This window comes from Oncorhynchus nerka, linkage group LG25, assembly GCF_034236695.1.
Source record: "Oncorhynchus nerka isolate Pitt River linkage group LG25, Oner_Uvic_2.0, whole genome shotgun sequence".
NCBI lineage: Eukaryota > Metazoa > Chordata > Actinopteri > Salmoniformes > Salmonidae > Oncorhynchus > Oncorhynchus nerka.
In genome coordinates this window covers 15,789,253-15,816,281 of record NC_088420.1, presented here as the reverse complement: position 1 = coordinate 15,816,281, position 27,029 = coordinate 15,789,253, and the positions used below count along the sequence as shown (strand labels likewise).

The 27,029-nt window shown below is 44.8% G+C and overlaps 1 protein-coding gene across 1 annotated transcript in view; it reads left to right on the top strand.

Annotated features, from left to right (window-relative positions):
- Positions 1-27,029, top strand: part of LOC115124876 (inaD-like protein) — a 126,647-nt gene that overhangs the window by 35,443 nt on the left and 64,175 nt on the right. The window contains exon 10 of the mRNA XM_065009922.1: positions 21,616-21,825. Coding sequence (XP_064865994.1) covers positions 21,616-21,825 — 210 coding nt within the window. The remainder of the gene's footprint in view (positions 1-21,615; positions 21,826-27,029) is intronic.

Genomic DNA, 27,029 nt, shown 5'->3' with positions numbered 1-27,029 from the left:
GATCAGAGCTAACGTTAGTGGGGAGGAGGGACCCCTCACCGGCACCTCTTAATGGAGATAAAGGGCCGCTTTTCAAACGGCCGTTTGGCGCAGTGGGCCCAGGCTTAGTTTTACTTCAGTGGTATCAGGTTTGACCCAGCTCTTCTTACGACCCAGACATTTAAAAGTCCTTATTCTCTTGTTCTCCCCATTTATTTTACTGAGTGGCGTAATCCGTGAAGTCATAGGATTTCCTTCTCTGTAAAGGATCTTGATTGAGGACCCTGTGTGTGCGCGTGTGCGTGTGTGTGTGTGTGTGTGTGTGCGCGTGTGTGTGCGCGTGCGTGTGTGTGTGCGCGTGCGCAGCTGAAAGTGTGTGTTTTGCGTTCATTTGTTCAGTATCACTTGTTCCAATTAGGGATCAAAGGTCAACCTACTGTTTTGAAATCCTTTTACACACACTATGACCTGTATGTTGTTGGCATTGGCCTGTTCATTTCTATATGATGCAGACGTTGCAAAAGTGCACTTTGTAAATTCCATAGAACCAAATATTTGAGACAAAAAAGGGAAGCTTCCACCCCTTTGTAGTCTGTGACTACAGCCAAATGTTTTGTCTCAAATGGCACCATCTTCCCTATGTAGTGCACTCCTTTTGTTGTGTGCCCTACATAGGGAAGTTGTGCCCTACATAGGGAATAGGGTGCCATTTGGGACTCACTCAGACAAAATAACTGTACTTCCGACCTTGTCATAAACCAATGCTATGTTTAGTTTAGTTCTCCCTATATAAATCAGTGTGTGGCTACGTTCCCTTTGTTGGGACAAATGTACATTACCTCCATGCCAAAATAAATCACTGGGAGGAGTAAGAAACCGAGAATTCAGTCTGAAACGGAATCCATTTTGAATTTTCGACCGGCAGTTGAAAAATAGCCTCACATGCACATCAATACAGCGTTTAGTTCAGGACAAACATAAATCATCCTCTGTATTTGTTATTACTTAATTATACAGTTGTTACTGTAGCTCCGGTAGAATCCGGTCAAATAAATGTTATTTACGTGAGTGGTCGACTGGTAAATCGCTGAGTAAGTTAGATTGGATGACGATGGACATTAAAACGCATTGCTAAGCAGATGGCTTCGTCACACACTGCAATGATAAACAATAGTCCTAAGCACAGATCTAGGATCAGATAACCTAGCCCTAAAGTCTAGCCTTAACTGTTAGGTAGGAGGATTAGATCTGAACCTTGGTCAGTCGTTGGGGGCAGCTGCTATGTTATTAAGTGTGGCTGTCGGGATGTTATGAAACAGGTTCCCAGCATACACATATCAGGGATGTTGGAGGAGGAAGAGGTGTGTGTGTGTGTGTGTGTGTCTCCCTCTGTCTGTGTGTGTGTGTGTGTCTCCCTCTGTCTGTGTGTGTGTGTCTCCCTCTGTCTGTGTGTGTGTGTGTGTCTCCCTCTGTCTGTGTGTGTGTGTGTGTCTCCCTCTGTCTGTGTGTGTGTGTGTCCCTGTGTGTGTGTATGTCTCCCTCTGTCTGTGTGTGTCTCCCTCTGTCTGTGTGTGTGTGTGTGTGTGTGTCTCCCTCTGTCTGTGTGTGTGTGTGTGTGTGTGTCTCCCTCTGTCTGTGTGTGTGTGTGTCCCTGTGTGTGTGTGTGTGTGTGTGTCCCTGTGTGTGTGTGTGTGTGTGTCCCTGTGTGTGTGTGTGTGTGTGTGTCTCCCTCTGTCTGTGTGTGTGTGTGTGTGTGTGTGTGTGTCTCCCTCTGTCTGTGTGTGTGTGTGTGTGTGTCTCCCTCTGTCTGTGTGTGTGTGTGTGTGTGTGTCCCTCTGTCTGTGTGTGCCAGGGTTTCTGTCAGGAAGTGTTAATTTACTGGACATTAGACAAACCGTATGCATTGGGTGCGTAACCTGATTAGGACATCCACCCACGGTGCTCAGAATGACAGAAGATTATTGTCTTTCATATTAACAGAACATGCAAGTCGAGGATGCAACAATGTGCAGTCCTTCCTACCCAATTCTGTTCCTACCCAATTGTGACTCCAATGCTTCCCACGGTTGAGTGTGATAAATCCAGCACCTGCTACCATACTCCGTTCAAAGGCACTTACAGTGCATTCGGAAAGTATTCAGACTCCTTGACTTTTTCCCACATTTTGTTACCTTACAGTCTTATTCTAAAATGGATGCAATAATTTTTTTCAGTCATCAATCTATACACAATGCCCCATAAGAACAAAGCAAGAAAAAGTCTGCAGAGAAGATGGGAGAAACTTCCCAAATACAGGTGTACCAAGCTTGTAGCATCATTCCCCAAAAGACTAGAGGCTTTAATCTGCCAAAGGTGCCTCAACAAAGTAATGAATAAAGGGTCTGAATAAATGTCTAAAAACATGTTTTTGCTTTGTTATTATGGAGTGTTGTGTGTAGATTGATGAGGGATTATTTAAAACAATTCAAATTAAATTAGAATGAGGCTGTAACATAACAAAATGTGGAACAAGTCAAGGGGTCTGAATAATTTCAGGATGCTCTGTAAATCTTTTGTCTTGCCCATTCACCCTCTGAATGGCTCACAATCACAATCCATGTCTCAATTGTCTCGAGGCTTAACAGTCCTTCTTTAACCTGTCTCCTCCCCTTCATCTACACTGATTGAAATGGATTTAACAGGTGGTATTAATATGGATTCATAGCTTTCCCCATGAATTGACCTGGTCTGTCATGGAACGGGCCGTTGTTCCTAATGTTTTGTACACTGTGTCCTGTGTATTCACGCCCCTTAACTTTTCCACATTTTGTTGTGTTACGGCCTGAATTTAAATGGATTTAAATTGATATTGTGTATTGCCTCCCGAGTGGCGCAGTGGTCTAAGGCACTACAGATCCTGGTTCAATCCCAGGCTGTGTTGCAGCCGGCCGCGACTGGGTGACCCATGAGGCGGCGCACAATTGGCCCAGCATCGTCCGGGTTACGGGAGGGTTTGGCCAGCCGGCTTGTCCTTGTCCAATCACACTCTAGCGACTCCTGTGGCGGGCCGGGGCGCAGTGCACGCTGACACGGTCACCAGGTGTATGGTGTTTTCCTCCGACACATTGGTGCGGCTGGCTTCCGGGTTAAATGGGCATTGTGTCAAGAAGCAGTGTGGCTTGGCGGGGTTGTGTTTCAGAGGACGCACGGCTCTCGACCTTCGCCTCCGTACGGGAGTTGCAGCGATGGGACAAGACTTTAACTACCAATTGGATATCATGAAATTGGGTAGAAAAGGGGGGTATTTAAATAAAAAAAATACAAATACATTAAAAACATATTTAAAAAATAATTGATTGTGTCACTGGCCTACACACACAGGACAGTTTCTGAGTAACCTAGTTACAGTTTTGACTGCTGTTGGCTTGAGAATCTATGACAAGACTTACAAAATGGCTAACGAGCAGTGATCAACAACCAACTTGACAGATCTTGAAGAATTTTAAAAAGAATAATGTGCAAATATTGTACAATCCAGGTGTGCCAAGTCTTAGAGACAAAAAACCTCACAGCTCTAATCGCTGCCAAAGGTGATTCTGAAATGTGTTGACTCAATGGAGTGAATACTTATGGTACTGCATGTCAAACTAACATAAGCATTTTTTCAATGGTAGGACGTGTCCCCTATGGTCCCTGGTCAAAAGTAGTGCACTATAAAGGGAATAAGGGGCCATTTATAGGGCAGAGGCGTAATGTTCCTACTCCCCTTTGGTGAAGCAAAGGTTTAATCTCAAACACCTTCGCCAAACGCTCCAGTTCAAAGGCCTAACTGGGATCTTAGCTAGCCGCTCTGCTTATCTCGTTTTCGGTCACTGCTAGTGGCTAGGTCATCCACCACGTTCCACTCAGAGAACACTCAGTCTATGTCTATGTCCCAAATGGGCCCCTATTCACTACGTAGTGTACTACTTTTGACCAGAGGGAATAGGAGGACCATGTGGAACTCTTTGTTCTCCTCCTGAGACCAGAACAAAAAACAAACCCAAAGAGACATCCAGGCTGAGATGGATGAGAGAAGGAGAGAGCGAGAGAGGAGATGAATAGGGCGAGAGAGCAAGAGTTCCAGGAATTGCGCTGAGGGAGATTTGCAGACGAGCTGAAGCGTTGCCTACGCAGAGAGACAGGCGGACAGAGAGACAGTAGTGGAGCAGACAGTCGGACAGACACACAGTAGTGGAGCAGACAGTCGGACAGACAGACAGTAGTGGAGCAGACGGTCGGACAGACAGACAGTAGTGGAGCAGACAGGCGGACAGACAGACAGTAGTGGAGCAGACGGTCGGACAGACAGTAGTGGAGCAGACGGTCGGACAGACAGACAGTAGTGGAGCAGACGTTCGGACAGACAGACAGTAGTGGAGCAGACGGTCGGACAGACAGACAGTAGTGGAGCAGACGGTCGGACAGACAGACAGTAGTGGAGCAGACGGTCGGACAGACAGACAGTAGTGGAGCAGACGGTCGGACAGACAGCTCCAGTTTGACCATCTGTCAGTCTTACATCATGGCCCACCGTCTCACTACTTCCACCACAGCCCCACTTTTCTCCACACGGAGGCCCTGGCTGGAACACACAGCCTATGGCCCATACTCGAGCTGGGACAATAAACCCAAAATTAAAACGGCCATACCGATCACTTAAGCAGGCATTTTTCTGATTATTGTTCTTCAGCTCTTCTCATGATTTTCTTATGTACACACAGTGAAAACCTTCTGCAATTTAGCCCAATTTCTCCCTTTCACTGTAGAGAAAATTGCATCACCCAGCACCATAAACCCACTGCTGACGTTGTCATTGGCTACGTCCCAAATGACACCGTCCCAAATGGCACCCTATTCAATTCATAGTGAAGTGCACTTCATGGGTAGTAGGGTGCAATTTGAGATTCAACCATTCTTTTTGAATCATAACTGACCTCAAGGTTGTTACATGGAAAGCAGCTGTTCCCTTTACAGAACCCCCCTCTAAACCCCTCCAACCCGATGAGACACTATTTTATATAGAGCCTTAAATCTCCTGCGCACTCCAGCAGAAACATAAATAAAAATGTCCGATTTATTTCAAACTGACAGGCTTGAGAATCCATATTGGATGCGATAGGCTCGCCGTGCCGCGGCCGGCAGTTTCTCTCGCTTTCTCTCTCTCACTCTCTCTCTGTCCCTCTCGCTCTTTCTGTCCCTCTCTCCCTCTCGCTTTCTCTCTGTCCCTGTCGCTCTCTCTGTCCCTCGCTCCCTCGCTCTCTCTGTCCCTCTCTCGCTCTCTCTGTCCCTCTCTCGCTCTCTCTGTCCCTCTCCCTCTCGTGCTCTCGTGCTCTCTCTGTCCCTCTCCCTCTCGTGCTCTCTCTGTCCCTCTCGCTCTCTCTGTCCTCTCCCTCTCGTGCTCTCTCTGTCCCTCTCGCTCTCTCTGTCCCTCTCCCTCTCGTGCTCTCTCTGTCCCTCTCACTCTCTCTGTCCCTCTCCCTCTCGCTCTCTCTGTCCCTCTCTGTCGCTCTTTTTCATTGACATGTTATGTTGCCATCTGTGGGCCCTAGTCCCCCCCCCACACACAAACTCAACCCCACGTCCCATTCCCTACTTTAAGAGCCACTCTGCTGACATCTCCGGCCCTGTGGGGGGTGTGTGCGTTTCTTGTGTGTGTTTTCTTTGTGTGTGACTGGGGTGAGGCGAAGTGAGGTGAATCACTCTTGGCTGAAACGCCGGAGCAGGACAATGTGTCCTGTGTCTCTGGAAAGGACCAGCTGGAGTACAACTTACTTGTATACAAGTACAAATACCCCCTTCTTCTTCATCCTCTACTTCTTCTTCATCCTCTAAAATCAAATCAAATTTATTTGTCACATACACATGGTTAGCAGATGTTAATGCGAGTGTAGCGAAATGCTTGTGCTTCTAGTTCCGACAATGCGGTAATAACCAACAAGTAATCTAACTAACAATTCCAAAACTACTGTCTTATGCACAGTGTAAGGGGATAAGAATATGTACATAAAGATATATGAATGAGTGATGGTACAGAGCAGCATAAGCAAGATACAGCAGATGGTATCGAGTACAGTATATACATATGAGATGAGTATGTAAACAAAGTGGCATAGTTAAAGTGGCTAGTGATACATGTATTACATAAGGATGCAGTAGATGATATAGAGTACAGTATATACATATGAGATGAGTATGTAAACAAAGTGGCATAGTTAAAGTGGCTAGTGATACATGTATTACATAAGGATGCAGTAGATGATATAGAGTACAGTATATACATATTCATATGAGTTGAATAATGTAGGGTATGTAAACATTATATTAGGTAGCATTGTTTAAAGTGGCTAGTGATATATTTGACATCATTTCCCATCAATTCCCATTATTAAAGTGGCTGGAGTTGAGTCAGTGTGTTGGCAGCGGCCACTCAGTGTTAGTGGTTGCTGTTTAACAGTCTGATGGCCTTGAGATAGAAACTGTTCTTCTTCTTCTTCTTCTTCTTCATCCTCTACTTCTTCTTCTTCATCCTCTACTTCTTCTTCCTCTACTTCTTCTTCATCTACTTCTTCTTCTTCTTCATCCTCTACTTCTTCTTCTTCTTCATCCTCTACTTCTTCTTCTTCTTCATCCTCTGCTTCTTCTTCTTCATCCTCTGCTTCCTCTTCTTCATCCTCTGCTTCCTCTTCTTCATCCTCTGCTTCCTCTTCTTCATCCTCTGCTTCTTCTTCTTCATCCTCTGCTTCTTCTTCTTCTTCATCTGCTTCTTCTTCTTCTTCATCTGCTTCTTCTTCTTCATCCTCTGCTTCTTCTTCTTCATCCTCTGCTTCTTCTTCTTCTTCATCCTCTACTTCTTCTTCATCCTCTACTTCTTCTTCTTCTTCATCCTCTGCTTCTTCTGCTTCCTCTACTTCTTCCTCTACTTCCTCTTCTTCATCCTCTGCTTCTTCTTCTTCTTCATCCTCTGCTTCTTCTTCTTCTTCATCCTCTACTTCGCCGTTACACTGGATCCCAGTGTTTGTGTTCTCTTTTCCAGCAGCCTCAGTTCTCCTCTTCCCCTAAATCCTCACTCACTCACTCACTCACTCACTCACTCACTCACTCACTCACTCACTCACTCTCGCTCTCACCTCTCTCTTTAAATTTCAATTCAATTTGTTTTATTGGCATGACGTAACAATGTACATATTGCCAAAGCTTACTTTGAAAATGTACAATATTAAAATAATAATAATCAATATTGTCAATGGGACAACGCTAACAAATATAATCATGGGTCTAAATAACCATACATTGAACAATAACAATAAGCACAGAGGTCATGTGCAAGTTGGTTGGTCTGTCAGACACTGTCCCTCATCTTGTGGCAGGCAGCTATGTAGTGCGCTGGCCAGGTCGCAGTTGTAAATGAGAAGTTGTTCTCATTAAATAAAGTCAGATCTAGATGTGGCCACTCTGGAACCAGGTTGCTTGGCACGCAGCACATACATGTGTGCAGGCTTGGCTTGTGCAAGTGTGTTTGTGTGTGTGATTGTGCGAGCCCTGAACGTGACTCCAATTGAGCTGCAACTAAAGACACACTCCCTTTCTCTGCTGCTTCCATGGACAGAGTCATGATGGTAATGACTTGTATCTTCCCATACTGGTACCTGACTCACCCCACTAATTACACTTGTATAGCTTTAGTTTTTATATAAATAACCACTTGTTAATCACTTTTATATCGGTGATCGTCACATAAAAAGCCGCCCATATGGGTCGTCTAATATATTGTGTGAGGCATTAAATTGGTGCTGAATTACAGTTTTATGGCGCAGGCTGTCCAGGCCGTGATTGATACCAGTGACACTTGGCCTGAGAGGGGATGTGTGGCTGTGTTTGGCCATTCCATAAATGTACCTAACTCTCTGTAGGATGGTGATGGAGCGAGCAGAGCTTTCTGCTAGTGCTCTCAACTTCCCCATGGCTCAGCATAGGGCCAGGCTAGCAAGCAACCCAGACCTGGGTGTGGAAAGGGTTTTTCTTTTAAATAGTTTGCTTCATTTATCTTAGTGGGTTTTGCACTTTGGGGGGTATTCCATTGGTTCCATTATGCTGCTCATATAAATGCACAATGTACTCATAACACGTTGGTGGCTAATAGGAACTAAGAAGTCCCAGAAGGTCTCGAGGCTCCATGAAATGGCCTGTGTTTTGCTTTCAGGTGATTTCTGACTTTGTTTTGTTTGGCGGTGCCAAGCCTTTTTCCTGTTGCGCACGCACACACACACACACACACACACACACACACACACACACACACACACACACACATACATGAACGTAGTCACACACACACACTCATGAACACACACACAGGACGCGTGCATGCACAAACACACACAGAACAACTGTTTCTCCCCAGATCAGCCCCATTCATTTCCTTTGCTTTATTGGCTATGGACTGTTCAAGGACACGGCTCATGTTGCTAGTGGTTACTGTTAGCGAAGTGACCCGTCAGAAACCTGTCACATTTTGTGTGAAAGACAGACCCAGAGACATCTTTCCTGGAACTGCTGTTTCTTCTTCACGTGTGTGTGCCTTACTGTTTGTCAGTGTCAACACGCGAGTGTCAACATGCTTGTGACTCTCTCGTTCTTTGTCATGTCTCTCATTCTTTCACTCTCCTCTCTTTCTTTTTCTTTCTTTCTTTCTTTTCTTACTCTGTCTCCTTGTCATCCATCCTTCTGACTCGGATGACTACGGTTCAATTTCCAAGCTATCTTGCCTTGTTTTAGACTTTTAGAGTCCTGTTTATCTCTTTTTAAACTTCTCATGATATACACTGCTCAAAAAAATAAAGGGAACACTTAAACAACACAATGTAACTCCAAGTCAATCACACTTCTGTGAAATCAAACTGTCCACTTAGGAAGCAACACGGATTGACAATACATTTCACATGCTGTTGTGCAAATGGAATAGACAACAGGTGGAAATTATAGGCAATTAGCAAGACACCCCCAATAAAGGAGTGGTTCTGCAGGTGGAGACCACAGACCACTTCTCAGTTCCTATGCTTCCTGGCTGATGTTTTTGTCACTTTTGAATGCTGGTGGTGCTTTCACTCTAGTGGTAGCAAGAGAGTCTACAACCCACACAAGTGGCTCAGGTAGTGCAGCTCATCCAGGATGGCATATCAATGTGAGCTGTGGCAAGAAGGTTTGCTGTGTCTGTCAGCGTAGTGTCCAGAGCATGGAGGCGCTATCAGGAGACAGGCCAGTACATCAGGAGACGTGGAGGAGGCCGTAGGAGGGCAACAACCCAGCAGCAGGACTGCTACCTCCGCCTTTGTGCAAGGAGGAGCAGGAGGAGCACTGCCAGAGCCCTGCAAAATGACCTTCAGCAGGCCCCAAATGTGCATGTGTCTGCTCAAACGGTCAGAAACAGACTCCATGAGGGTGGTATGAGGGCCCGACGTCCACTGGTGGGGGTTGTGCTTACAGCCCAACACCGTGCAGGACGTTTGGCATTTGCCAGAGAACACTAAGATAGGCAAATTCGCCACTGGCGCCCTGTGCTCTTCACAGATGAAAACAGGTTCACACTGAGCACATGTGACAGACGTGACAGAGTCTAGAGACGCTGTGGAGAACGTTCTGCTGCCTGCAACATCCTCCAGCATGACCGGTTTGGCGGTGGGTCAGTCATGGTGTGGGGTGGCATTTCTTTGGGGGGCCACACAGCCCTCCATGTGCTCGCAAGAGGTAGCCTGACTGCCATTAGGTACCGAGATGAGATCCTCAGACCCCTTGTGAGACCATATGCTGGTGCGGTTGGCCCTGGGTTCCTGGAGTGTGTCAGCAGTTCCTGTAAGAGGAAGGCATTGATGCTATGGACTGGCCCGCCCGTTCCCAGACCTGAATCCAATTGAGCACATCTGGGACATCATGTCTCGCTCCATCCACCAACGCCACGTTGCACCACAGACTGTCCAGGAGTTGGCGGATGCTTTAGTCCAGGTCTGAGAGGAGATCCCTCAGGAGACCATCCGCCACCTCATCAGGAGCATGCCCAGGCATTGTAGGGAGGTCATACAGGCACGTGGAGGCCACACACACTACTGAGCCTCATTTGGACTCGTTTTAAGGACATTACATCAAAGTTGGATCAGCCTGTAGTGTGGTTTTCCACTTTAATTTTGAGTGTGACACCAAATCCAGACCTACATGGGCTGATACATTTGATTTCCATTGATCATTTTTGTGTGATTTTGTTGTCAGCACATTCAACTATGTAAAGAAAAAAGTATTTAATAAGAATATTTCATTCATTCAGATCTAGGATGTGTTATTTTTGTGTTCCCTTTATTTTTTTGAGCAGTGTACTTAATCAGCACCAGACTGTTTTTAGACCTTGACATAGCAGTGTTTCAGCATCTACACTCTTAGACCAGGGATGGGCAACTCCAGTCGTCGGAGGCCTGATTGGTGTCACGCTTTTGCCCCAGTCCCAGCTGACACACCTCAATCCAATAATCACCTCATCATGATCTTTAGCTAGTTTAATCAGCTGTGTTTTCTAGGGATGTGGACAAAGTGTGACATCTCTCCATCCCCTGAGGACTGGAGTTGTCCATCCCTGTCGTAGATGATGAGTTATATGTTTTAGACAATAAAAGTGTGACGTCTCTCCATCCCCTGAGGACTGGAGTTGTCCATCCCTGTCGTAGATGATGAGTTATATGTTTTAGACAATAAAAGTGTGACGTCTCCGTCCCCTGAGGACTGGAGTTGTCCATCCTTGTCGTAGATGATGAGTTATATGTTTTAGACAATAAAAGTGTGACGTCTCTCCATCCCCTGAGGACTGGAGTTGTCCATCCCTGTCGTAGATGATGAGTTATATGTTTTAGACAATAAAAGTGTGACGTCTCCGTCCCCTGAGGACTGGAGTTGTCCATCCTTGTCGTAGATGATGAGTTATATGTTTTAGACAATAAAAGTGTGACGTCTCTCCATCCCCTGAGGACTGGAGTTGTCCATCCCTGTCGTAGATGATGAGTTATATGTTTTAGACAATAAAAGTGTGACGTCTCCGTCCCCTGAGGACTGGAGTTGTCCATCCTTGTCGTAGATGATGAGTTATATGTTTTAGACAATAAAAGTGTGACGTCTCTCCATCCCCTGAGGACTGGAGTTGTCCATCCCTGTCGTAGATGATGAGTTATATGTTTTAGACAATAAAAGTGTGACGTCTCTCCGTCCCCTGAGGACTAGAGTTGTCCATCGCTGTCGTAGATGATGAGTTATATGTTTTAGACAATAAAAGTGTGACATCTCTCCATCCCCTGAGGACTGGAGTTGTCCATCCCTGTCGTAGATGATGAGTTATATGTTTTAGACAATAAAAGTGTGACGTCTCTCCGTCCCCTGAGGACTGGAGTTGTCCATCCCTGTCGTAGATGATGAGTTATATGTTTTAGACAATAAAAGTGTGACATCTCTCCATCCCCTGAGGACTGGAGTTGTCCATCCTGTCGTAGATGATGAGTTATATGTTTTAGACAATAAAAGTGTGACGTCTCTCCGTCCCCTGAGGACTGGAGTTGTCCATCCCTGTCGTAGATGATGAGTTATATGTTTTAGACAATAAAAGTGTGACATCTCTCCATCCCCTGAGGACTGGAGTTGTCCATCCTGTCGTAGATGATGAGTTATATGTTTTAGACAATAAAAGTGTGACGTCTCTCCGTCCCCTGAGGACTGGAGTTGTCCATCCCTGTCGTAGATGATGAGTTATATGTTTTAGACAATAAAAGTGTGACGTCTCCGTCCCCTGAGGACTGGAGTTGTCCATCCCTGTCGTAGATGATGAGTTATATGTTTTAGACAATAAAAGTGTGACGTCTCTCCATCCCCTGAGGACTGGAGTTGTCCATCCCTGTCGTAGATGATGAGTTATATGTTTTAGACAATAAAAGTGTGACGTCTCTCCATCCCCTGAGGACTGGAGTTGTCCATCCCTGTCGTAGATGATGAGTTATATGTTTTAGACAATAAAAGTGTGACGTCTCCCGTCCCTGAGGACTGGAGTTTCCCATCCCTGTCGTAGATTATGAGTTATATGTTTTAGACAATAAAAGTGTGACATCTCTCCATCCCCTGAGGACTGGAGTTGTCCATCCCTGTCGTAGATGATGAGTTATATGTGTTAGACAATAAAAGTGTGACGTCTCTCCATCCCCTGAGGACTGGAGTTGTCCATCCCTGTCGTAGATGATGAGTTATATGTGTTAGACAATAAAAGTGTGACGTCTCCGTCCCCTGAGGACTGGAGTTTCCCATCCTTGTCGTAGATGATGAGTTATATGTGTTAGACAATAAAAGTGTGACGTCTCTCCATCCCCTGAGGACTGGAGTTGTCCATCCCTGTCGTAGATGATGAGTTATATGTTTTAGACAATAAAAGTGTGACGTCTCTCCATCCCCTGAGGACTGGAGTTGTCCATCCCTGTCGTAGATGATGAGTTATATGTTTTAGACAATAAAAGTGTGACGCGTCTCCGTCCCTGAGGACTGGAGTTTCCCATCCCTGTCGTAGATTATGAGTTATATGTTTTAGACAATAAAAGTGTGACATCTCTCCATCCCCTGAGGACTGGAGTTGTCCATCCCTGTCGTAGATGATGAGTTATATGTGTTAGACAATAAAAGTGTGACGTCTCTCCATCCCCTGAGGACTGGAGTTGTCCATCCCTGTCGTAGATGATGAGTTATATGTTTTAGACAATAAAAGTGTGACGTCTCTCCATCCCCTGAGGACTGGAGTTGTCCATCCCTGTCGTAGATGATGAGTTATATGTGTTAGACAATAAAAGTGTGACGTCTCCGTCCCTGAGGACTGGAGTTTCCCATCCTTGTCGTAGATGATGAGTTATATGTGTTAGACAATAAAAGTGTGACGTCTCTCCATCCCCTGAGGACTGGAGTTGTCCATCCCTGTCGTAGATGATGAGTTATATGTTTTAGACAATAAAGTGTGACGTCTCCGTCCCCTGAGGACTGGAGTTTCCCATCCCTGTCGTAGATTATGAGTTATATGTTTTAGACAATAAAAGTGTGACATCTCTCCATCCCCTGAGGACTGGAGTTTCCATCCCTGTCGTAGATGATGAGTTATATGTTTTAGACAATAAAAGTGTGACATCTCTCCATCCCCTGAGGACTGGAGTTGTCCATCCCTGTCGTAGATGATGAGTTATATGTTTTAGACAATAAAAGTGTGACATCTCTCCATCCCCTGAGGACTGGAGTTTCCCATCCTTGTCGTAGATGATGAGTTATATGTGTTAGACAATAAAAGTGTGACGTCTCTCCATCCCCTGAGGACTGGAGTTGTCCATCCCTGTCGTAGATGATGAGTTATATGTGTTAGACAATAAAAGTGTGACGTCTCTCCATCCCCTGAGGACTGGAGTTGTCCATCCCTGTCGTAGATGATGAGTTATATGTGTTAGACAATAAAAGTGTGACGTCTCTCCATCCCCTGAGGACTGGAGTTGTCCATCCCTGTCGTAGATGATGAGTTATATGTTTTAGACAATAAAAGTGTGACGTCTCCGTCCCCTGAGGACTGGAGTTGTCCATCCTTGTCGTAGATGATGAGTTATATGTTTTAGACAATAAAAGTGTGACATCTCTCCGTCCCCTGAGGACTGGAGTTGTCCATCCCTGTCGTAGATGATGAGTTATATGTTTTAGACAATAAAAGTGTGACGTCTCCGTCCCCTGAGGACTGGAGTTGTCCATCCTTGTCGTAGATGATGAGTTATATGTTTTAGACAATAAAAGTGTGACGTCTCTCCATCCCCTGAGGACTGGAGTTGTCCATCCCTGTCGTAGATGATGAGTTATATGTTTTAGACAATAAAAGTGTGACGTCTCTCCGTCCCCTGAGGACTAGAGTTGTCCATCGCTGTCGTAGATGATGAGTTATATGTTTTAGACAATAAAAGTGTGACATCTCTCCATCCCCTGAGGACTGGAGTTGTCCATCCCTGTCGTAGATGATGAGTTATATGTTTTAGACAATAAAAGTGTGACGTCTCTCCGTCCCCTGAGGACTGGAGTTGTCCATCCCTGTCGTAGATGATGAGTTATATGTTTTAGACAATAAAAGTGTGACATCTCTCCATCCCCTGAGGACTGGAGTTGTCCATCCCTGTCGTAGATGATGAGTTATATGTTTTAGACAATAAAAGTGTGACGTCTCTCCGTCCCCTGAGGACTGGAGTTGTCCATCCCTGTCGTAGATGATGAGTTATATGTTTTAGACAATAAAAGTGTGACGTCTCTCCGTCCCCTGAGGACTGGAGTTGTCCATCCCTGTCGTAGATGATGAGTTATATGTTTTAGACAATAAAAGTGTGACATCTCTCCATCCCCTGAGGACTGGAGTTGTCCATCCCTGTCGTAGATGATGAGTTATATGTTTTAGACAATAAAAGTGTGACGTCTCTCCGTCCCCTGAGGACTGGAGTTGTCCATCCCTGTCGTAGATGATGAGTTATATGTTTTAGACAATAAAAGTGTGACATCTCTCCATCCCCTGAGGACTGGAGTTGTCCATCCCTGTCGTAGATGATGAGTTATATGTTTTAGACAATAAAAGTGTGACGTCTCTCCGTCCCCTGAGGACTGGAGTTGTCCATCCCTGTCGTAGATGATGAGTTATATGTTTTAGACAATAAAAGTGTGACATCTCTCCATCCCCTGAGGACTGGAGTTGTCCATCCCTGTCGTAGATGATGAGTTATATGTTTTAGACAATAAAAGTGTGACGTCTCTCCGTCCCCTGAGGACTGGAGTTGTCCATCCCTGTCGTAGATGATGAGTTATATGTTTTAGACAATAAAGTGTGACGTCTCCGTCCCTGAGGACTGGAGTTGTCCATCCCTGTCGTAGATGATGAGTTATATGTTTTAGACAATAAAAGTGTGACGTCTCTCCATCCCCTGAGGACTGGAGTTGTCCATCCCTGTCGTAGATGATGAGTTATATGTTTTAGACAATAAAAGTGTGACGTCTCTCCATCCCCTGAGGACTGGAGTTGTCCATCCCTGTCGTAGATGATGAGTTATATGTTTTAGACAATAAAAGTGTGACGTCTCCGTCCCCTGAGGACTGGAGTTTCCCATCCCTGTCGTAGATTATGAGTTATATGTTTTAGACAATAAAAGTGTGACATCTCTCCATCCCCTGAGGACTGGAGTTGTCCATCCCTGTCGTAGATGATGAGTTATATGTGTTAGACAATAAAAGTGTGACGTCTCTCCATCCCCTGAGGACTGGAGTTGTCCATCCCTGTCGTAGATGATGAGTTATATGTTTTAGACAATAAAAGTGTGACGTCTCTCCATCCCCTGAGGACTGGAGTTGTCCATCCCTGTCGTAGATGATGAGTTATATGTGTTAGACAATAAAAGTGTGACGTCTCCGTCCCCTGAGGACTGGAGTTTCCCATCCTTGTCGTAGATGATGAGTTATATGTGTTAGACAATAAAAGTGTGACGTCTCTCCATCCCCTGAGGACTGGAGTTGTCCATCCCTGTCGTAGATGATGAGTTATATGTTTTAGACAATAAAAGTGTGACGTCTCCGTCCCCTGAGGACTGGAGTTTCCCATCCCTGTCGTAGATTATGAGTTATATGTTTTAGACAATAAAAGTGTGACATCTCTCCATCCCCTGAGGACTGGAGTTTCCCATCCCTGTCGTAGATGATGAGTTATATGTTTTAGACAATAAAAGTGTGACATCTCTCCATCCCCTGAGGACTGGAGTTGTCCATCCCTGTCGTAGATGATGAGTTATATGTTTTAGACAATAAAAGTGTGACATCTCTCCATCCCCTGAGGACTGGAGTTTCCCATCCTTGTCGTAGATGATGAGTTATATGTGTTAGACAATAAAAGTGTGACGTCTCTCCGTCCCCTGAGGACTGGAGTTGTCCATCCCTGTCGTAGATGATGAGTTATATGTTTTAGACAATAAAAGTGTGACGTCTCCGTCCCCTGAGGACTGGAGTTGTCCATCCTTGTCGTAGATGATGAGTTATATGTTTTAGACAATAAAAGTGTGACGTCTCTCCATCCCCTGAGGACTGGAGTTGTCCATCCCTGTCGTAGATGATGAGTTATATGTTTTAGACAATAAAAGTGTGACGTCTCTCCGTCCCCTGAGGACTAGAGTTGTCCATCGCTGTCGTAGATGATGAGTTATATGTTTTAGACAATAAAAGTGTGACATCTCTCCATCCCCTGAGGACTGGAGTTGTCCATCCCTGTCGTAGATGATGAGTTATATGTTTTAGACAATAAAAGTGTGACGTCTCTCCGTCCCCTGAGGACTGGAGTTGTCCATCCCTGTCGTAGATGATGAGTTATATGTTTTAGACAATAAAAGTGTGACATCTCTCCATCCCCTGAGGACTGGAGTTGTCCATCCCTGTCGTAGATGATGAGTTATATGTTTTAGACAATAAAAGTGTGACGTCTCTCCGTCCCCTGAGGACTGGAGTTGTCCATCCCTGTCGTAGATGATGAGTTATATGTTTTAGACAATAAAAGTGTGACATCTCTCCTTCCCCTGAGGACTGGAGTTGTCCATCCCTGTCGTAGATGATGAGTTATATGTTTTAGACAATAAAAGTGTGACGTCTCTCCGTCCCTGAGGACTGGAGTTGTCCATCCCTGTCGTAGATGATGAGTTATATGTTTTAGACAATAAAAGTGTGACGTCTCTCCGTCCCCTGAGGACTGGAGTTGTCCATCCCTGTCGTAGATGATGAGTTATATGTTTTAGACAATAAAAGTGTGACATCTCTCCATCCCCTGAGGACTGGAGTTGTCCATCCCTGTCGTAGATGATGAGTTATATGTTTTAGACAATAAAAGTGTGACGTCTCTCCGTCCCCTGAGGACTGGAGTTGTCCATCCCTGTCGTAGATGATGAGTTATATGTTTTAGACAATAAAAGTGTGACATCTCTCCATCCCCTGAGGACTGGAGTTGTCCATCCCTGTCGTAGATGATGAGTTATATGTTTTAGACAATAAAAGTGTGACGTCTCTCCGTCCCCTGAGGACTGGAGTTGTCCATCCCTGTCGTAGATGATGAGTTATATGTTTTAGACAATAAAAGTGTGACATCTCTCCATCCCCTGAGGACTGGAGTTGTCCATCCCTGTCGTAGATGATGAGTTATATGTTTTAGACAATAAAAGTGTGACGTCTCTCCGTCCCCTGAGGACTGGAGTTGTCCATCCCTGTCGTAGATGATGAGTTATATGTTTTAGACAATAAAAGTGTGACGTCTCCGTCCCCTGAGGACTGGAGTTGTCCATCCCTGTCGTAGATGATGAGTTATATGTTTTAGACAATAAAAGTGTGACGTCTCTCCATCCCCTGAGGACTGGAGTTGTCCATCCCTGTCGTAGATGATGAGTTATATGTTTTAGACAATAAAAGTGTGACGTCTCTCCATCCCCTGAGGACTGGAGTTGTCCATCCCTGTCGTAGATGATGAGTTATATGTTTTAGACAATAAAAGTGTGACGTCTCCGTCCCCTGAGGACTGGAGTTTCCCATCCCTGTCGTAGATTATGAGTTATATGTTTTAGACAATAAAAGTGTGACATCTCTCCATCCCCTGAGGACTGGAGTTGTCCATCCCTGTCGTAGATGATGAGTTATATGTGTTAGACAATAAAAGTGTGACGCTCTCCATCCCCTGAGGACTGGAGTTGTCCATCCCTGTCGTAGATGATGAGTTATATGTTTTAGACAATAAAAGTGTGACGTCTCTCCATCCCCTGAGGACTGGAGTTGTCCATCCCTGTCGTAGATGATGAGTTATATGTGTTAGACAATAAAAGTGTGACGTCTCCGTCCCCTGAGGACTGGAGTTTCCCATCCTTGTCGTAGATGATGAGTTATATGTGTTAGACAATAAAAGTGTGACGTCTCTCCATCCCCTGAGGACTGGAGTTGTCCATCCCTGTCGTAGATGATGAGTTATATGTTTTAGACAATAAAAGTGTGACGTCTCCGTCCCCTGAGGACTGGAGTTTCCCATCCCTGTCGTAGATTATGAGTTATATGTTTTAGACAATAAAAGTGTGACATCTCTCCATCCCCTGAGGACTGGAGTTGTCCATCCCTGTCGTAGATGATGAGTTATATGTTTTAGACAATAAAAGTGTGACATCTCTCCATCCCCTGAGGACTGGAGTTGTCCATCCCTGTCGTAGATGATGAGTTATATGTTTTAGACAATAAAAGTGTGACGTCTCTCCGTCCCCTGAGGACTGGAGTTGTCCATCCCTGTCGTAGATGATGAGTTATATGTTTTAGACAATAAAAGTGTGACATCTCTCCATCCCCTGAGGACTGGAGTTGTCCATCCCTGTCGTAGATGATGAGTTATATGTTTTAGACAATAAAAGTGTGACGCTCTCCGTCCCCTGAGGACTGGAGTTGTCCATCCCTGTCGTAGATGATGAGTTATATGTTTTAGACAATAAAAGTGTGACGTCTCCGTCCCCTGAGGACTGGAGTTGTCCATCCCTGTCGTAGATGATGAGTTATATGTTTTAGACAATAAAAGTGTGACGTCTCTCCATCCCCTGAGGACTGGAGTTGTCCATCCCTGTCGTAGATGATGAGTTATATGTTTTAGACAATAAAAGTGTGACGTCTCTCCATCCCCTGAGGACTGGAGTTGTCCATCCCTGTCGAGATGATGAGTTATATGTTTTAGACAATAAAGTGTGACGTCTCCGTCCCTGAGGACTGGAGTTTCCCATCCCTGTCGTAGATTATGAGTTATATGTTTTAGACAATAAAAGTGTGACATCTCTCCATCCCCTGAGGACTGGAGTTGTCCATCCCTGTCGTAGATGATGAGTTATATGTGTTAGACAATAAAGTGTGACGTCTCTCCATCCCCTGAGGACTGGAGTTGTCCATCCCTGTCGTAGATGATGAGTTATATGTTTTAGACAATAAAAGTGTGACGTCTCTCCATCCCCTGAGGACTGGAGTTGTCCATCCCTGTCGTAGATGATGAGTTATATGTGTTAGACAATAAAGTGTGACGTCTCCGTCCCCTGAGGACTGGAGTTTCCCATCCTTGTCGTAGATGATGAGTTATATGTGTTAGACAATAAAGTGTGACGTCTCTCCATCCCCTGAGGACTGGAGTTGTCCATCCCTGTCGTAGATGATGAGTTATATGTTTTAGACAATAAAAGTGTGACGTCTCCGTCCCCTGAGGACTGGAGTTTCCCATCCCTGTCGTAGATTATGAGTTATATGTTTTAGACAATAAAAGTGTGACATCTCTCCATCCCCTGAGGACTGGAGTTTCCCATCCCTGTCGTAGATGATGAGTTATATGTTTTAGACAATAAAAGTGTGACATCTCTCCATCCCCTGAGGACTGGAGTTGTCCATCCCTGTCGTAGATGATGAGTTATATGTTTTAGACAATAAAAGTGTGACATCTCTCCATCCCCTGAGGACTGGAGTTTCCCATCCTTGTCGTAGATGATGAGTTATATGTGTTAGACAATAAAAGTGTGACGTCTCTCCATCCCCTGAGGACTGGAGTTGTCCATCCCTGTCGTAGATGATGAGTTATGTGTTAGACAATAAAAGTGTGACGTCTCTCCATCCCCTGAGGACTGGAGTTGTCCATCCCTGTCGTAGATGATGAGTTATATGTGTTAGACAATAAAAGTGTGACGTCTCTCCATCCCCTGAGGACTGGAGTTGTCCATCCCTGTCGTAGATGATGAGTTATATGTTTTAGACAATAAAAGTGTGACGTCTCCGTCCCCTGAGGACTGGAGTTGTCCATCCTTGTCGTAGATGATGAGTTATATGTTTTAGACAATAAAAGTGTGACATCTCTCCGTCCCCTGAGGACTGGAGTTGTCCATCCCTGTCGTAGATGATGAGTTATATGTTTTAGACAATAAAAGTGTGACGTCTCCGTCCCCTGAGGACTGGAGTTGTCCATCCCTGTCGTAGATGATGAGTTATATGTTTTAGACAATAAAAAACAACGTGCTGCTTTATCTATTCACCTGCACAAGGTGTTTGATACGGTTGACCATTTCTTACTTGTTCAAAGGTTGTCTGAAATAGGTGTAAATCAGGCATGTTACAATTGGTTCAAGAGCGGACAGGACACAATGTGTGCCTACTGATGGCATCAATTCTAGTGTCCTCAATATTATGAAACGTTTTTGGGCCTGTTTTCATCACTATTTCTGTAAGTAATATTGGTCTGTCTGATAAAACCTGTAACATTCATCTCTATGTGGATCCTATAGTTATTTACTTCTGTGCCATTCATGACCTTCAGCATGGTTTTGACTCAATACAAAAATCACTCATCTTAAATTAGTGCTAAATGCTAATAAAACCAAGCTCATGTTGTTCTCTAGGTCTCATAATAGTGACCTGCATATTTGCACATTGAAAGGACCCCAAATTGACAAAGTTCCCTATTATAAGTACTTGGATTGCCGATTTAAACTCTCTTTTAAAACACACGTTGAAAAATGGACAAAAAGGCTGAGTTAAGATTTGGTTTCTTTTATAGAAATAAATCATGCCTCACTTTGGAAAGTAGAAGGAAGGACAGCCTGTTTTCAAATCAAATGACATTTTATTAGTCACATGCGCTGAATACAACAGTGAAATGCTTACATAGAAGCCCCTAACCAACAATGCAGTTAAAAAATACCAATAAGAACAAGAAATAAAAGTAACAAGTAGTTAAAGAGCAGCAGTGAAATAACAATAGAGAGACGATATACAGGCGGTACTGGTACAGAGGGCATACCGGGGTTCCTTTGAAACCGTTGTATTGTCTATTACACTGCGTTTTGTATAGTTCTGTTGCCGGGAATCTTTGGCTACCAGAAGCGCCCAGCATTGGCTACGTTTTGTATATAAGTCGGTTCTTCAGATACTACCTCATTTAACGTTTAAATTGGAGATCCAGCCATTTTTCAGATCTGCTCTCGGGACTGGCTGATCTGTTCTCGGGACTGGCTGATCTGTTCTCGGGACTGGCAGATCTGTTCTCGGGACTGGCTGATCTGTTCTCGGGACTGGCTGATCTGTTCTCGGGACTGGCAGATCTGCTCTCGGGACTGGCAGATCTGCTCTCGGGACTGGCAGATCTGCTCTCGGGACTGGCTGTTTCTGGAGGTCCCGCGGGTCTCCACTGACCTGAGGAAAAGTGCTTTTAGATTTTATGCCCCCAGCTCATGGGATGGCCTTCAAATTTTAAATTAGACTTGCTTGTTTAGATGGAGTGTAAGGAAGGTGATATGTGAGAGTTGTTTGTTTTGATTCATCTTGTTGTATTCATTGTGTTGGTATTTTATCTTTCATGATGTGTATTAAATTGTGTGTGTTCATGTTCACAGGCCTCTCTTGTAAATGACACCCTTGCCTCGGTAGTGACCCATCCTCAATAAAAATAATAAAAAACGTATCTCCACCTGTTCTCTCTGTCCATGGACTCTAACGTGTTTCTACTTCCTGTGTTGCCCTCTGCAGGACCCTCTGGACAGGGCAGGCTCGGTCATCGTCATCCACTCCCTGGTGCCTGGCAGTGTGGCAGAGCGCCATGGGTACATGCTCCCCGGGGACCAGCTGGTGTTTGTCAACGACACCTACCTGGACACGGTGAGCCTGTCCCAGGCTGTGGAGGTGCTGAATGCTGCCCCATCTGGAACAGTCTACCTGGGCATCCGCAAGCCACTGGTGGTACGTGAGGGATCAGGGTCTTTACTTACTTGATTTGGGAGATGTTTTTTATACAATACAACTTCATTGTCCCAAAGGAATATGAATTTGACAGAGATGATCCACACATTTAATCAACCATTTCAAAAAATGTCTTTTGTTTTTCATTTTGTGCGTCTATTTCTTGTTTCTTTTTTTAACTTTTCCCAATGCAAGCAATTGTCTGGATTTCCTTTTAGTTTTTTGAAGAATACTGAAATAGCTTAGTACTACAGTATATATATATATATATATACACTGCTCAAAAAAATAATGGGAACACTTAAACAACACAATGTAACTCCAAGTCAATCACACTTCTGTGAAATCAAACTGTCCACTTAGGAAGCAACACTGATTGACAATACATTTCACATGCTGTTGTGCAAATGGAATAGACAAACAGGTGGAAATTATAGGCAATTAGCAAGACACCCCCAATAAAGGAGTGGTTCTGCAGGTGGAGACCACAGACCACTTCTCAGTTCCTATGCTTCCTGGCTGATGTTTTTGTCACTTTTGAATGCTGGTGGTGCTTTCACTCTAGTGGTAGCAAGAGAGTCTACAACCCACACAAGTGGCTCAGGTAGTGCAGCTCATCCAGGATGGCATATCAATGTGAGCTGTGGCAAGAAGGTTTGCTGTGTCTGTCAGCGTAGTGTCCAGAGCATGGAGGCGCTATCAGGAGACAGGCCAGTACATCAGGAGACGTGGAGGAGGCCGTAGGAGGGCAACAACCCAGCAGCAGGACTGCTACCTCCGCCTTTGTGCAAGGAGGAGCAGGAGGAGCACTGCCAGAGCCCTGCAAAATGACCTTCAGCAGGCCACAAATGTGCATGTGTCTGCTCAAACGGTCAGAAACAGACTCCATGGGGATGGTATGAGGGCCCGACGTCCACCCTCTCCCTCTCTATCTTTCCATACCTCATACTCTCTCACTACCTCACACCTTCTCTTTCTCTCTCTTTCTCCCTCTCTCACTACCTGCCACCTTCTCTTTCTCCTTCTTTCTCCCTCTCTCACTACATCCCACCCTCTATCTTTCCATACCTCCTACTCTCTCACTACCTCACACCTTCTCTTTCTCTCTCTTTCTCCCTCTCTCACTACCTCCCACCTTCTCTTTCTTTCTTTCTCCCTCTCTCACTACCTCCCACCTTCTCTTTCTCTCTCTTTCTCCCTCTCTCACTACCTCACACCTTCTCTTTCTTTCTTTCTCCCTCTCTCACTACCTCCCACCTTCTCTTTCTCTTTCTTTCTCCCTCTCTCACTACCTCCCACCTTCTCTTTCTCTTTCTTTCTCCCTCTCTCACTACCTCCCACCTTCTCTTTCTCCCTCTCTCACTACCTCCCACCTTCTCTTTCTCTCTCTTTCTCCCTCTCTCACTACCTCCCACTTTCTCTCTCTTTCTCCCTCTCTCACTACCTCCCACCTTCTCTTTCTTTCTCCCTCTCTCACTACCTCCCACCTTCTCTTTCTTTCTCCCTCTCTCACTACCTCCCACCTTCTCTTTCTTTCTCCCTCTCTCACTACCTCCCACACTCTTTCTTTCTTTCTCCCTCTCTCACTACCTCCCACACTCTTTCTTTCTTTCTCCCTCTCTCTCACTACCTCCCACCTTCTCTTTCTTTCTCCCTCTCTCACTACCTCCCACCTTCTCTTTCTCCCTCTCTCACTACCTCCCACTTTCTCTTTCTTTCTCCCTCTCTCACTACCTCCCACACTCTTTCTTTCTCTTTCTTTCTCCCTCTCTCTCACTACCTCCCACACTCTTTTCTTTCTCTTTCTTTCTCCCTCTCTCTCACTACCTCCCACACTTTTCTTTCTCTTTCTTTCTCCCTCTCTCTCACTACCTCCCACACTCTTTCTTTCTCTTTCTTTCTCCCTCTCTCTCACTACCTCCCACACTCTTTCTTTCTTTTTCTTTCTCCCTCTCTCTCACTACCTCCCCTCTTTCTTTCTCTTCTTTCTCCTCTCTCACTACCTCCCACTCTTTCTTTCTCCCTTTTTCTCTTTCTTTCTCCCTCTCTCTCACTACCTCCCACACTCTTTCTTTCTGTCTCTTTCTTTCTCCCTCTCTCTCACTACCTCCCACACTCTTTCTTTCTTTCTTTCTTTCTCCTCTCTCTCACTACCTCCCACTCTTTCTTTCTTTCTCTCTTTCTCCTCTCTCTCACTACCTCCCACACTCTTTCTTTCTCTCTTTCTTTCTCCCTCTCTCTCTCACTACCTCCCACACTATTTCTTTCTTTTTCTTTTCTTTCTCCCTCTCTCTCACTACCTCCCACACTCTTTCTTTCTTTCCACACTTTCTCTTTCTTTCTCCCTCTCTCTCTCACTACCTCCCACACTCTTTCTTTCTTTCTTTCTCTTTCTTTCTCCCTCTCTCTCACTACCTCCCACACTCTTTCTTTCTTTTTTCTTTCTTTCTCCCTCTCTCTCACTACCTCCCACACTCTTTCTTTCTTTCTCTTTCTTTCTCCCTCTCTCTCACTACCTCCCACTCTTTCTTTCTTTCTTTCTCTCTTTCTTTCTCCCTCTCTTTTTTCTCCCTCTCTCTTTCTTTCTTTCTTTCTTCTTTCTTTCTCCCCTCTCTCTCACTACCTCCCACACTCTTTCTTTCTTTCTCTCTTTCTTTCTCCCTCTCTCACTACCTCCCACACTCTTTCTTTCTTTTCTTTCTTTCTCCCTCTCTCACTCACTACCTCCCACACTCTTTCTTTCTCTCTTTCTTTCTCCTCTCTCTCACTACCTCCCACTCTCTTTCTTTCTCCCTCTCTCTCACTACTCTCTTTCTTTCTTCTCTTTCTCCCTCTCTCACTACCTCCCACACTCTTTCTTTCTTTCTTCTTTTCTTTCTCCCTCTCTCTCACTACCTCCCACACTCTTTCTTTCTTTCTTTCTCTCTTTCTTTCTCCACTCTCTCTCACTACCTCCACACTCTTTCTTTCTTTCTTTCTCTTTTCTTTCTCCCTCTCTCTCACTACCTCCCACACTCTTTCTTTCTCTTTCTCTCTTTCTTTCTCCCTCTCTCTCTCACTACCTCCCACACTCTTTCTTTCTTTCTCTCTTTCTTTTTCTCCCTCTCCTCTCTCTCACTACCTCCCACACTCTTTTCTTTCTCTCTTTCTTTCTCCCTCTCTCTCACTACCTCCCACACTCTTTCTTTCTCTTTTTCTTTCTTTCTCCCTCTCTCTCACTACCTCCCACACTCTTTCTTTCTTTCTTTCTCTCTTTCTTTCTCCCTCTCTCTCACTACCTCCCACACTCTTTCTTTCTCTTTCTCTTCTCTCTCTCCCTCTCTCACTACCTCCCACACTTTTTCTTTCTTTCTTTCCTCTCTCACTACCTCCCACACTCTTTCTTTCTCTCTTTCTTTCTCCCTCTCTCACTACCTCCCACACTCTTTCTTTCTTTTTCTTTTCTTTCTCCCTCTCTCTCACTACCTCCCACACTCTTTCTTTCTTTTTCTTTTCTTTCTCCTCTCTCACTACCTCCCACTTTTCTTTCTTTCTTTTCTTTCTCACTACCTCCCACACTTTTCTTTCTTCCTCTCTCTCTCACTACCTCCCACACTCTTTCTTTCTTTCTCTCTTTCTTTCTCCCTCTCTCTCACTACCTCCCACACTCTTTCTTTCTCTTTCTTTCTCCCTCTCTCTCACTACCTCCCACACTCTTTCTTTCTCTCTTTCTTTCTCCCTCTCTCACTACCTCCCACACTCTTTCTTTCTTTCTCTCTTTCTTTCTCCCTCTCTCTCACTACCTCCCACACTCTTTTTCTTTCTTTCTCTCTTTCTTTCTCCCTCTCTCTCACTACCTCCCACACTCTTTCTTTTCTTTCTCTTCTTTCTCCCTCTCTCTCACTACCTCCCACACTCTTTCTTTCTCTCTTTCTTTCTCCCTCTCTCTCACTACCTCCCACACTCTTTCTTTCTCTCTTTCTTTCTCCCTCTCTCTCTTTCTTTCTCCCTCTCTCACTACCTCCCACACTCTTTCTTTCTTTCTTTCTTTCTCTCTTTCTTTCTCCCTCTCTCTCACTACCTCCCACTCTTTCTTTCTTTCTCTCTCACTACCTCCCACACTCTTTCTTTCTCTCTTTCTTTCTCCCTCTCTCTCACTACCTCCCACACTCTTTCTTTCTCTCTTTCTTTCTCCCTCTCTCTCTTCTTTCTCCCTCTCTCACTACCTCCCACACTCTTTCTTTCTTTCTCTCTTTCTTTCTCCCTCTCTCTCACTACCTCCCACACTCTTTCTTTCTTTCTCTCTTTCTTTCTCCCTCTCTCTCACTACCTCCCACACTCTTTCTTTCTCTCTTTCTTTCTCCCTCTCTCTCACTACCTCCCACACTCTTTCTTTCTTTCTCTCTTTCTTTCTCCCTCTCTCACTACCTCCCACACTTTCTTTCTTTCTCTCTTTCTTTCTCCCTCTCTCACTACCTCCCACACTCTTTCTTTTTTTCTCTCTTTCTTTCTCCCTCTCTCTCACTACCTCCCACACTCTTTCTTTCTCTTCTTTCTTTCTCCCTCTCTCTCACTACCTCCCACACTCTTTCTTTCTTTCTCTTTCTTTCTCCCTCTCTCTCACTACCTCCCACACTCTTTCTTTCTTTCTTTCTCTCTTTCTTTCTCCCTCTCTCACTACCTCCCACACTCTTTCTTTCTTTCTCTCTTTCTTTCTCCCTCTCTCTCACTACCTCCCACACTCTTTCTTTCTTTCTCTCTTTCTTTCTCCCTCTCTCTCACTACCTCCCACACTCTTTCTTTCTTTCTCTCTCTCACTACCTCCCACACTCTTTCTTTCTTTCTCTCCCTCTCTCTCACTACCTCCCACTTTTTCTTTCTCTTTCTTTCTCCTTTCTCTCTCACTACCTCCCACACTCTTTCTTTCTTTCTCTTTCTTTCTCCCTCTCTCTCACTACCTCCCACACTCTTTCTTTCTTTCTCTCTTTCTTTCTCTCCCTCTTTCTTTCTCCCTCCCTCTCACACCTCCCACACTCTTTCTTTCTTTTTCTCTTTCTCCCTCTCTCTCACTACCTCCCACACTCTTTCTTTCTTTCTCTTCTTTCTCCCTCTCTCACTACTCCCACACTCTTTCTCCCTCTCTCTCACTACCTCCCACTCTTTCTTTCTTTCTTCTCTTTCTCTCTTTCTTTCTCCCTCTCTCTCACTACACTCCTCCCACACTC